This window comes from Protopterus annectens, chromosome 4.part1 (genome assembly GCF_019279795.1).
Source record: "Protopterus annectens isolate FY-2018-M chromosome 4.part1, PAN1.0, whole genome shotgun sequence".
In the NCBI taxonomy this organism is placed as follows: domain Eukaryota; kingdom Metazoa; phylum Chordata; order Ceratodontiformes; family Protopteridae; genus Protopterus; species Protopterus annectens.
In genome coordinates, this window is record NC_056734.1 from 847,402,659 (window position 1) to 847,416,131 (window position 13,473).

The 13,473-nt window shown below is 36.6% G+C and overlaps 1 protein-coding gene across 1 annotated transcript in view; it reads left to right on the forward strand.

The window, feature by feature from the left end:
* The window catches only part of LOC122801326 (vomeronasal type-2 receptor 26-like), a 34,994-nt gene extending 24,312 nt beyond the window's left edge, over positions 1-10,682 (forward strand). Inside the window, exon 4 of the mRNA XM_044070867.1 lies at positions 9,761-10,682. Coding sequence (XP_043926802.1) covers positions 9,761-10,682 — 922 coding nt within the window. The remainder of the gene's footprint in view (positions 1-9,760) is intronic.
* Positions 10,683-13,473: the final 2,791 nt, after the last annotated feature.

The window sequence follows — 13,473 nt, forward strand, 5'->3', positions numbered from 1 at the left end:
TCTTACAAAGACATTTCAGTCAATTCTCCCAACCACTTCCATTGCACTCTGTCAACTACCCCTCTCAAATTCCCCAAAACACAATTTCATTACTCCAACCCCAAAATGCCTCCTTCCACCACACCTACCTAATTACCAAGCCCGCACCTCATCTGAATGCAAATTATTCTTAAAATACCACAAGCATTTCACTGCATATATAAAATATACCCTCCGCATTCTCTCTAAACTTACTCTCAGTGGAGACGTGCACCCTAACCCTGGCCCCAGTTTCTCCAACCTCTCCTCAAACCTCCTCCAAAAAGCTCCCCTATCACCCAAATCACACTTAATAAAAAGCCAACAGACCTCCTCATTATGTTTCTTAACATCAGAAGCATCTGTAACAAAATCCAAGACCTCCAGACATACATATACCTGTATATCCCCCTGACATCCTTATCCTAACCAAATCTTGGCTTAAACCTCACATCAAATGTGAAGAAATACTCCCATCTGGATATAACATCCTCCAGAAGGACAGAATATCCAGAAAAGGAGGAAGAGTGGCACTGATGTATAAACATCACCTCAATATCCAAATTCTCACCCAGTCATCTCCCCAGCTTAACAAGGAAGAAATCCTCTATGCTACCCTAAAACTAAATCCTAAGAAAGCAATCGACTTAATAGGCTGCTACCCCCCCCCCTTGAAAACCTATTAAACTGGGCCAATCTCTCCCTACCCCAAGAAACCATCATACTCTGTGACTTTAACATCAGCTGGCTATCCTGCAATAGTAAACCCCCAGCACTCCACCTAGATCTCCATGGCTTCTCACAACTTATACAATCCCTAACCAGGATAAATAAAAACCCCAATAATCACAACATTCTTGATTGGGCCCTAGTCAACAAAGATCCTCACTCTTACCTGGCAGGCTCCTTACCTGACTCCCTAAGTGACCACTCCCCAACCTTCCTACTAAAACACCACATAAATAGCAGTAAACCCATTGTCCACTGACACATTTGCTACAAAGCTAAATTCAACTCCAGCTCCTTCACCACCTCCCTACAAAAAATAAACTGGTCACCCCTAAAGTACCTCAACCTAGGTGAAGCAGTCCACTAATTTAACAGCACTTCCCTCAACATCCTTAACTCCCATGCCCCCCAAAGATGCACCAAAATCTGAACTAAAAAATCCCCCTGGCTACAAAAAAACATCAAAGACCTTATGAAATCCAGGGATAAAATATGGGAACAATGGCGCACAACCAAAAACCCCTCAGATAGACAACTATTCCTTGAACTACATAACAAAGTCAAAAAGCAAGTAAAAGCAGATCAAGCCCTTTTCTATCAGACATCCCTAAACTCCTCCCAAGACAACCCAAAGCAATTCTGGTCCACAATTAACTCTATCCTCTGCCCAGGGAAGGTAAATATCTCCCACCAACCCCCCCTCTCTCCACCTACATCATAGCTGACTCTTTCAACAAACATTTTACAAAGACCGTTCTATCCCTAACTAAAAAACACTTCCCTACTTCAACCCCCCACACCCAAATCAACTCCACCCCTCCCTCCCTTCTTCTTTCCACAGTACCCACCTCCAACATAAAAAAACTAGTGACAAAACTTAAACCCACAAGACTAGCAGCTGACAACCTGCCTACAGAATACCTAAAAATAGCAGCTGATGTTTTAGCTAATCCCATCTCCATATTAATCAACTGCTCCATATCTGAGTCCTATGTGCCAACCTTATGGAAAATGTCCCACATCATACCCCTACACAAAGGTGGCCCCTCAACAGACATCTCCATCTACTGCCCCATTGCCATCCTCTTGCATCTCTCCAAGATACTCAAAAAATGTATCAGCTCACAGATCTTCTATTATCTCCTAGACAATAATCTCCTCTCATACACACAGCATGGTTTCAGACCACACCATAGCACCACAACTACTCTGCTCTCCTTCATTAACACCATTCTCCAGCATAGAAACAATGGCCTTTTCTCTTCTGCTGTATTTCTTGACCTATCAGAAGCTTTTGATATTGTATCACATGATGCTCTACTCTCTGCACTCTCCAACCTCTCCTTTTCCATACCTGTCATCAGTTGGTTCCACAGCTATCTACACGGCTGCAAGCAGTCAGTTGTCTGGCATAACGATCTATCCCTTCACCTCCCTGTTACTCTCGGGGTTCCCCAAGGCTCCATCCTTGGCCCCTTGCTTTTCTCCATTTTTACCAATGACCTGCACATTGCCACCAAACATGCCTCCCTCATACTGTATGTAGATGATTCCACTCTCATCTGCTCAGCTCCTACTCTAGCAGAACTACAACAGACCACTCAAGCATCTTTCTCTTCTGTTGAAAGTTGACTATTAAATGCTCAACTCCTCCTCAACCCAAATTAGACCAAACTTCTCATCTTTCAACCCTCAAAATCTACCCCAAACATCCCCCATTTCAACATACTTGCCAAAGACAACACTTCTATCTCACCAACAGCCCACACTAAGCTACTTGGTGTACAGATTGACAACAAACTCAAATGTGACACTCACATATCACTCACAATAATAAAAGTCCACAAAAAACTGGGTGTCTTGTATAGAAACTAACAATACCTAACCAAACCAGCCATAATCTCTACAGCAACTTCCCAACTAATCTCAACCCTACTCTATGCATCACCCATACTCACAAATCTTCGACAATCAGACCTAAAGAAACTCAAAGCCTGCTACAATAAAATTGCAAAATTTGCATCAGGGGACTCCCACCGCAGTCACCACTGTGTCACCCTTAGAAACCTAGACTGGCTTGAGCTCCCTCAACTCCTACACCTAACCCAACTTACCTTTGCTTGTAAACTTGTAAACCACCCTCTTAAAATTCCCTTACTTTATACACTTCTCCAACCCTACCAATCCTCCAGATCCCTTCGCTCCTGCAACAAAAATCTACTCCAAGTCACCAAACCCAACAACTCTGCAGGGGAAGCGCTATTCTCCTATTCCATATCCAACATTTGGAACTCACTTCCTACTGACATAACTACCCTCCCTTCCAGCAGTCTCTTCAAAAATGCTCTTAAAGCACACCTAAAATCTCACTGGCCATGTCCTTGTCCATATCCTAACTAACCCCCCCCCCTTTCTACTGTACCACTAATTAGTTGCCAGCTCTACTATTAGCTGTCAACAGGTTATCAGTATTTCATTACTATTTCATATCCTTTAACTAGCAGATGATTGCAGTACGATGTTTACTCTTTTCTCTATGTTAGAAATTAATACTACTAGGCAAATATCTTGCACCTTATATTGTTATTATACTCTGACATATGTCATTACCTGTCAGACTGTGTCTTTGCTATAAATACACTGATTTTTTTTCACTCTGAAATGCTAGATTATACTCTTATACTCTTATATTATGTGAAATTTTGCTTGTCTGAATATATGGAGCCTTCCTTGTGATATTATACTCTGACATATAGGTCATTTCTCCTGTTGAACTGTGTCTTTACTATAATTATACTGTTTCTTTTTTCATCTGATATGCTAGATTGTACTCTTATATTATGTAAATGTCATATGTCTGAATATATGGAGCTTTTCTCCCTGGGCCTCCGCTGAAAATGGCCATATACCCAGTCGTACTTTCCCGGTCAACAAATGTAAAATAAAATAAATAGAATAACTTTGGATTTTTTTGTCCAAGGACTCAAACAATGGTCCTCTATTTTTTGAGTGCTCATCCCCTCACCTAAAAGAAATCAGTAGTACAGGGACAATCTGTGAGGGCCACAAGAATAGCCACCCTAGAATAGCACTTCTGGGAAAAGTGTACTACCTTGGAAAACATGTTTCTAGCAAGTGGTTACCCAAAAGAGTTTGTAACAGACATCAAGAAGGAAGTGGTGATGAAAAGGAAAAGGAATCACTACATCCCGATACTTAATAATAATGGTTACATTTGAAACTGGCAAAGAAGATAACAATGGAACCAGTCATCAGGGGAGTGCCTTCATTACCGATTTTAACCAAGACCATCAGACTATAAGATGGATACTGAAGAAGAACTGGGATTTATTTAAAGAAAACAGGGAACATTTGCAACTACTTCCACAGCGCCCTTTGGTGGTTTTCAGAAGAGGGAAGAACATAAAGAAGATGTTAGAAGGTACAGTGCTTAATACAACCAATAATGTTTGTAGAATGACCAAATGTGGGCAATGTTCGTTCTGTAAATGGATCCAAGTGGGTGATTCTTTTTGGATAAAAAGCCATGTTTGAGTTAGAGGAAAATTTGATTGTAACAGCAAAAGTGTGGTCTATGCTGCTCTCTGTCAGGTATGTCCATCATTTTATATTGGAAAGACTGAACATGCCTTAAAAGAAAGGATGTATGAACATCTTTATGGTATATGAAAAGGCAAAATTACGAATGCCCTGGCTAAAAATCTAAAAATTTCACGACCATTACTTTTACTTTGTAGTTGTCGAGCAGATCCATCAAGGGACTAGAGGAGGGCCATGGCATTTATGTCTCGAAAGAAGGGAAGTATTTTGGCAGCTGGTGTTTCAAGCTGATGTTTGACCAGCTATTAATGAATGTATCTCCATTTCGAGTTTGTTAAAATTAAATGCTTCAAGAAGGTAAAGCAAGTATCCCTTTAAGGGGGTTCTGGCTCAGTTGTAACACTTTGATTGGCTGCTGAGGAATGAACTGTTACATAAATTCTTAGCCCTACTTCCTTTGATTTATCTGATGAAGTTTTGTGGTGAAACAAAATGAAAGCACTTATCTTCTTTTAAATAATTTTTATTAAATAGTTTTTTTAATGGTCCTACCTATTACACAGCATTTTCTGGAGATTTGCATTTTGTTCTGAACAGATAGGGGTTTGTAAGCTGTTGAACTTTTGTGGCTTTTACGTCAGTTTGTAGTTTTGTTGCTTTTTCAGGTTGTGAAAGATGTTAACAGCCAAGCCACATCAGTTAAGTCTTGACCTGAGAAGCTTGATGCCAGGCTAGATTTTTGTGTATCTTGCATTAGGTGAAGTGTTACTGGAAGGGACATTGACAGTGGCATTAGAGATGGCAATAGGGAAATTAACACTTGCCATTACACTTGGATCCTGAATGTTAATATTTTTGGCCTTGATCACTACTCTGTTAATTTAATGAGCATAAAGTGATGCATCCAAAGCATGTCAACCAGCAACAAGCCATGACCTACCTGAGCAGAAGAAACCAGAATCAGACCATGTGTCCTACAGACTGGCAGAGGAAGATGCAGCAATACAGTGAAGCCTAACACACACTCATGGATCTCAACACCCAATGACTGGTCCAGTTCATGAATTAAAACCTCAGTTGGAAAGGTTTGGAATAAAGATATAGCATTGCCAGCTTTCCTAATAGTTAAGGAAATATCAGCTACAACAAATCCTCCACATGTGCCAGAACCAGATATGAGGACATAGAGATGATTATTGGTCTTGAAATCATGATTATTTTACCAGTACTCTCTGCAGTCTATGACCCCATATAAACATATCTTCTGTCATCCTGGATTGTAGAGTAAAGAACTTCTCCTCTGCCAGGAACCATGGAGTTCTTCCATTTAGTGATGATGAGTAGCATTATTCAAGTATTTCTGGAATAAATGGGATGAGATTTCATGCTTCAGCCCCAAGCAGAATAGATGCAATTGATGTCAGACCCCAGAGAGCTTTTTTTCCAAATTTAAGCATTTATTAAAAACTAAATAACAATGAACATAAACAGAATCTTCATCATAAGAAACAAAATATATTATAACTATTTATAACACTTTTTTTAAATAGATGGAAACAAGCTACACTCAATTTTTCTGATCAAATAAATGAAGAAATAAAGAATGATCTAGCCATAAAAATAATAGAATTTTATTTAAAGCTGAATTACAGCTATACCATTTTATAAAAAAGTCATAAAGAAGAAAGGCTACAAAAAGAACTTATAAGGTGTGTTTAATTCATGTACTATGTGTTAAGCCATATATATATATATATATATATATATATATATATATATATATATATATATATATATATGCTGTCTACTTGCATATAGGTGCTTGGGATGTACCCATTTCCAGTTCATGAAGCCATAGTAAAAGAGATTTAAGCTCTAACAATACTGGGGTAGACATCTTTTTCCATTTCTTGGTAATACATTTTTAGCTAGGAGGAGTAGGAGATTAAATGCTGCAATTTGTATGTTAGTTATAACTGTTTCTTCTGCTCCTACCACCAACAAATTCTGGGAAGTAAGGGAGATGTCTGGTCCCAATAACTGTACAAACTAAATTACCAAGATCTTCCTTAAATAAGTAAAGTAGAGGGCATTCCCACATACAGGCATCCAGTATTCAGGTTCTAACCCATAACATCTCCAGTATTTGTACAGGAGCCCCAGAATTATACGTGAAATCCTAGGAAATATATAAAAATCTTAATTTTCTTGACTTTGATGCATACCTTGGGACTGACAAGATTTTCTTCAAATTTCTCTGTGAGATAGGAGTATTTAATTCTGTTTCCCAAATAAGTCTACATTTTTCTGCTTTTATATTGTCTATGACTGATAAGTATTTTACAAGCTTTACTAATAGAACATTTATTATATGTCTAGAGCACATCTAATGTCCAGGTAATAAAACTGGGATGCTCATCAAGGCTTAAACTTGCATAAGTTAAGGTTTCTAACTTTCTGCATTAACAAATTGAAAAATTCTCTATAGGATTTATCTACATTATATGTATCAGAAAAGCTAGCCCAAATAAGAAGAGTTTTGTTTACCATTAATTGACTCCAATATTGTAACCCATTACATTTATTAAGTTTTCCTCTAAAATGAGGGAAAAGTCTATAGTAGTTACTTGTTAGAATTATGGGAGCCATTTCTTTCCACCATACTTTTAACTTAGCCTGATTTAAAAAAAAATAATTTAAAACAGATTCCTAACATCAGAATCTGAAGTATTTCTCATGGAATATTCAGTGCAGGCAGGTCTTATGTCATGAATGTTCCATCAGCAAAATATAGCAATATGTCCTTAAAATGTGAAAAAATAATGTGCAACCATTCTTGTGTTAATGCCTGTATGTACAAACCTATATCTGGAAATTCTATTTCACCCAAGAACGACAGTAGAGACAGTATATCAGTATTTAATCTAAACTGAGATAGAGTATTAAGTTTTAAAATTCCCATAGTACATGGAAGTCCAGCTTGATTAACCTAGCATCCATTTATTTATTTATTTATTATTTATTTTATTTTATTTACATTTGTTTACCAGGAGTATCTGACTGGGCCTAAAAATAGACCATTTTCAGTTGAGGCTGGGAGAGAAATGCCCCACAGATTGCAATGTTGTCATTTTAGAAGAAACATGTAACAATATATAATGAAAACTGTACAATGTACATATAGAATGCACGTTGAGAAATACATATGAACTAACAAATAGTGGAAGACAAGACAATTATAAAAAAGGAAACTAATTTAAATAGGACATTAATAAAGTTTTGTGACAAACTGCATGAAAAAATTCAAGGGCTAAGGAAACTGTTGCCTAGGAGATAAAAAAGGCAACTAAGGAGGAGAAAGAAGGAGTATAGGGGAAGGAGAAAGTTATGTGAAGAAAAAAGGGGGGAGAGATAAGTGAGGGATAGGAGGAATCAGAGTATTTAGAGCAGCTAACCAGGAGACTTGTGCAGGAGCAAAGCCAAGTGTTTTTAAGATGTTCTTTCTTAAGGATGATCACTGCATATTAGTGATGCTGTTTTGGGGTCTCATGGAAACTAATGATTGTTTCTTTGAATGATAAGCCCCAATATCATTTTATTAGTTTCATTGTTTCCTATTGACATTTTAAAACAAATGTGTGAGAGGAGGAGTACTAAACAGAAAGAAACTGTACAGCAGTTAGTTTTTTTAAAACTAATTGCTTACAATTATTTATCAATTAAAACTTCAACTAATGAGGGAATCTCTCCCAAAATGATGGCAGTATATCCATGCAGAACACACTTCCTGAAACAAGGTATTCTAAGCTGTTTCGGTGACACTTCTGTGCACCATGGGAAATTAAAACCTAATACTCTATCTCAATTTGGATTAAAAATGCTTTGTTTTATACTAAATTAGTGATTGCAAACACAGAGATGTTCCATACATCAAGGTAAGCTTTTTTTTAAATGGACAAAACGCATTAGATATGATGTTTAAGCATCTAGTTCTACAGCAGTAGTCCCCATTAGCCAGCAGATGAGAAATGAATGATGCTACACACTGAAGTCAACTGATATAAAAAGGCTCACATTGGTCTAGTCATTGCGAAAAACTCTTTCTAGAGAACAGTGCTTATAGCTTGGAAATCTCCACCAAAGGCTATCAGGTGTGAAATTAACTTCAATAACTTTCACAGATTCAGTCATCACTGCTAAATCATTAAAAACAGGGCATACATGTGTAACTGCTACTGAGATAATGAATGATGCACTGCCATCCAAATGGGTACCAAAACTAATTGTAAGACTACTGAAGCATTGCAAATATTGTAAGCAAAGGATCTACCCTTTGATGAAAAATTTGTCATTGAATGTTATCTCACAGTTACTGATTCCCTGAAGTAGCTAGTCCCAGAATGTGTTGTGTATTTTCTGCTGTACTGTGGCACTACAATTCAAATAAATGATGTAGTCAGCCTTCCGAGGTATTTTCCTTTCCAAATTGGATCTGTGTCAGTGGAGTTAGTATATTTAAGTAAGGGAGGTGAAGTCACTCCACTTGAGGGGTGGTGCTGGTTATTTTGCCTGTCCCTGCAAAAAATGATGACAAAGATGTTGATGATGATGCTGATGCAGAAGTTTTATCTAGAGTTTTGCTGAGATACTTTTTTAATGGGTTTGCACTGTGGAGAGAACAGCTGACAGGTTCCCTGGCAAGTTCCTGTTGTGCATGCATTCTATGTGCCTTTAACATATCTGATTACCTGTGAAACTGACTGATCACCATGCATAATTCTTCATAATTACTCTACAGGCATGCTTGACTTGCTCATGTTTTATCTATTTTTGATTGATTCTGTGCCCATTTGGCTTCTGATCTTGATTTATTTTGATATATAATGGTGTGTGCCTATCATCTGGGATTGGGCACATAATTGAAACAAATGGTCTTCTGACTTACTCACATTCACAGTTATCAAATGTATAATTACAAACACAAACAAAATAAAAATAAAATTATCTTGATTTTAGACTAAGACAATAAAATGCCTAATGGGAAACACCTTTAAATTGTCACCAAAAAATTACTTGATGACAAGAAAACTTATTGTTTGGGAAACTGTTTAAGCTTTTTTCACATATAGGATAGAAAAGAATTGCAGAGATGTTCTATTTTGCATCATAAATAGGGTACATGGACAGCCCACTGGCTGGACCTTGTATGAAAGGAAGAAATAACCCACTGAGCTGTCTTGGTGCCTGGGAAATACAGTCCTAGTGATGCCATAGCCAAGGCATCTTTGGCTAAAATCTCTAGATACAGGAAAATTCTGTGTCCAGATTTAAAGGTTTCTGGGTAAAAAAAAAAGCTCAGACTAGAAACACAAGTCCATGTGATGTGATTTATATGACCTTTTAGAGTTACTGCTATTCTAATATTTTAACCTTTCTTTTTGTCAGATGCAAGTAACTGTTTCAGATGCCCAGATATGCAGTGGCCAAATGAAATACAGAGCATGTGCATACAGAAATTGCTCGACTTTCTATCTTATGAAGAAGCTTTGGGTGCTGGTCTAACAGGATCTGCAGTGGCTCTCTCCATAATTACTGCCTCCACCTTCTGTACCTTTGTTAAGCACCGAGACACTCCAATTGTGAAAGCCAACAACAGAGAACTCAGCTATCTTATCCTTGTTTTTCTATTTCTCTGCTTTCTCTGTCCCTTAGTATTTATTGGCAAACCCACAGAACTTAACTGTCTGCTTCGACAAACTGGTTTTGGTATGCTGTTCTCTTTGTGTGTTTCTGGGATTCTGGCTAAAACCATTATAGTTGTTATTGCTTTTAAAGCAGCAAATCCTTATAGCAATTTAAGGAAATATGTAGGATATAGAACACCCTGCTATATTGTTTCCATTGGCACACTGATGCAAGTTACTATATGCATTATATGGTTGACAATATCTCCTCCATTTCCTGAGATGAATATGAAACTTGAAGAAGGAAAAATTATATTACAGTGTAAGGAAGGGTCAGAGATCATGTTTTATTGCATGCTAGGATATCTTGGCCTTCTTGCCAGTGTTTGTTTTGTTGTTGCATTTCTGGCAAGGGCATTGCCAGACAGCTTTAATGAAGCTAAATTTATCAGTTTTAGCATGATTGTATTTGTGAGTGTCTGGTTGTCTTTCATCCCAGCTTACATCAGCACAACCGGAAAGTATATGGTAGCTGTAGAGATATTTGCCATCATGGCTTCTGGTGCCGGAATAGTTATTTGCATATTTTTTCCTAAGTGTTATATTATTCTAATAAGACCAAACTTAAATACTAGAGGACAACTGCTGGGAGGTACTAATGCCTCCAAGATTTTCAATTCAAAATCTTAAGGATGTAAACTAACAAATGCTGCAAAGTTTGCCTTCTAGATCTCCGTAACTAAAATAGTGTAAATCCTTGTTTATGCATTTTCAGCAGGTTCTGTTTTCTAAAAGGTGTATTTTTCATAACTTGCTCACCTCAGCAAATTAATTTATGTGAGCTGCAACAGTCTTGGATTCATTATAAATAAGTAAGGAGAGGGTGTGAGGACAAAGTTCTCCACATGGAGGATACAGGAGTCCTTGCCCCTATAAAAATGCTTTTTTCTTTTTTTTCAAACTTTTATTTTATTGTATTTTTCAACATTTAATGTGCAAAAACATACAACATGACCTATCTTCATGAACAGATTAACCCTGAACTATCAATTAACAAGATAATGCCTTTTAACTACTAGTCTTGATGACAAAGTTCTAGTACCTAAAGAAAATTTTTTTTTATACAATTAAATTGAATGTTTGGAGTAATACAGGCATACATTTAGAGTAAGTGGTACATGGCAGGATTAATTTACCCATACTATATACAGCTATTTACATATAGCGCTACAATTATTGAATTTAGTGAGTGATCACTTCGTTACAATGACAGTCATAAATGAAATCATCAGAGACTATTATCTGTTAGAATCTCATGAGGAAGTGACTTTGAGAATCAGCATAGGGATAGGATGATAGATGTTTTCTTGTTATAGCTCATTTCAAAATGTGTTCCAAGATAAGATTCCAGAGATATTTCATGTGCTTATTCTTATTACCTATAAATAGTTTGTGAGATATGATATATTTAGAGGCTATATAAAGCCCTTCCACTCTAGCTTTGACCTCTCAAGCCAGTTTTGGGTGATGTACAGTTTGACTATTGCAAATAGAGCAATCAAGATATTCAAGTCATACTTGGGTATATCAATAGGACTCACATGCAATATAGCAAACTCCCAAGACAGGGTAGATTTCCCATAGCCAATTTTCTGAAGTTTGACCTTTAATGAATTCCACTGGTTATGTGTATATTTGCAGTACCAGAGAATATATAAAAGGTCCGCCAGTTATGATGGACAAAAAGGGCAGAGGGGGGAGGTACTTGGGAAGAACTTGTTTACTCATTCTGGGGTATAACAGGCATTATTGTTAACCATTAACTGGGTGTAAACAAGCTTCTTGAAGGGGGAGAATTTGTTTGCATTATTCAATGCAAGAGTGAGTTGAACATCAGTTAAATTAGAATTTTTATCCCTTCAACATTGAGCATAGGTAAGTGAAGACTGGAATTTAATAGCCAAAATTAATTTGTATGACGCCGATAGCATCTTGTTTTTGAGTTTTAAAAATTTCATTAGGGATTGTGCAAGGTTTACTTCTTCCTCAACTCCATCTGGGATACCTCTAATAGAAGACACCAGTTCTTTTATTTGTCTCAGTATTATGGAATATTTGTTGCTTAGGTTTAGATTAGTTTTAATATCATTTAATGAACTGTCCTTAAGTCTATAGAAGTCTCAGACAGTATAGTTCTTGATTTAGGGAAACTGGTTCAAGTTTACCATTTTATTGCCTAACTTCAGGTTTGGGTTTAGGTGGACAGGTTGTAGAAGGACAAGTGTATTTTCAAGGTGTAAAGAGGAGAATAGATTTTGAAATGTTTTGATTTTATGTTTGATTAGAATATGTATTTTGGTATCCTTTAGTATGAATCTATTCATGAAAGGTAAGGATATAGGGTTTATGTTATGTATTTTGATATGAGCATGCCATAGCTTGATCCACTGTGGAGTGTGAATTAAGTTTATAGGGTTATGTTCGGCAATTAGAAGGATTTGATTGGCACATAGTATATCATAATATAAGTTAAAATCTGGTAAACCCAGATCTCCCTTATTTTTTGGGAGCATTAGTCTTGATATAGCAATTATTGGGGTTTTCGGAAACCAGATACATTTAGTTAAGGTTTTATTAATTTTCTTAAAAAGGGCCATAGGAATAATAGAATTGGTTGCATTTAATTGGTATAAGACTTTGGATAAAATGTTCATTTTTAATACTGCTTTTCTGGACAAGACAGAAAGTGTCATGTTTTTTCCATCTATCTAGATCATGTTTGATATTTGTCCAACTTTTTAGAAGGTTATTTTAAAAAGAATTTTTTTTATTGTGCACAAACTTTATATCTAACTACTTAAAATCATATTTTAAATTAATTGCAGTGTCTGGAAAGTGAGACAGGTTGCGTTTTAATGGGTTAATGGGAAAGACAAATGACTTTGAGGGGTTAAATTCATAATTGGAGGCTTTCAAGATATTGATAGTTTTTTAAATTTTATTTAAATCTGAATTAGGTAACTGGAAGTATATGTTGAGGTCATCAGCAAAGGGTGAGAACAGCAGGTTGTTAGTATCCTGGGAATATGATGAAAGGTTTTCTGTGGCAGATACATAAATAGCGGTTCAATATAAATGTTAAAGAGATATGGTGAAAGGGGGAAGCCTTGTCTTGTACCATTAATTAATTTTATTCTGCTAGAGCAAGATTTATTTATAAATAACGTGGAAAATGAAGAGTTATAAAGTATTTTATTTATATTTATGAATTTTTTAGAAATACTGAAATGCTGTAAAGTCAAAAATAAGAAGCCCAAGTTAACTCTGTCAAATGCCTTAATGGCATCAAGTGCTAGAAGATATTTGGAGAGGTTTTCTTTCAACAAAAAGGTGCATGGCTGCATCCAGCATAACGGTATTATCCCAGGTCTGTCTCCTCTTCATAAAGCCTGCTTGTTCTGAGGATATAATTGTAGGTAAT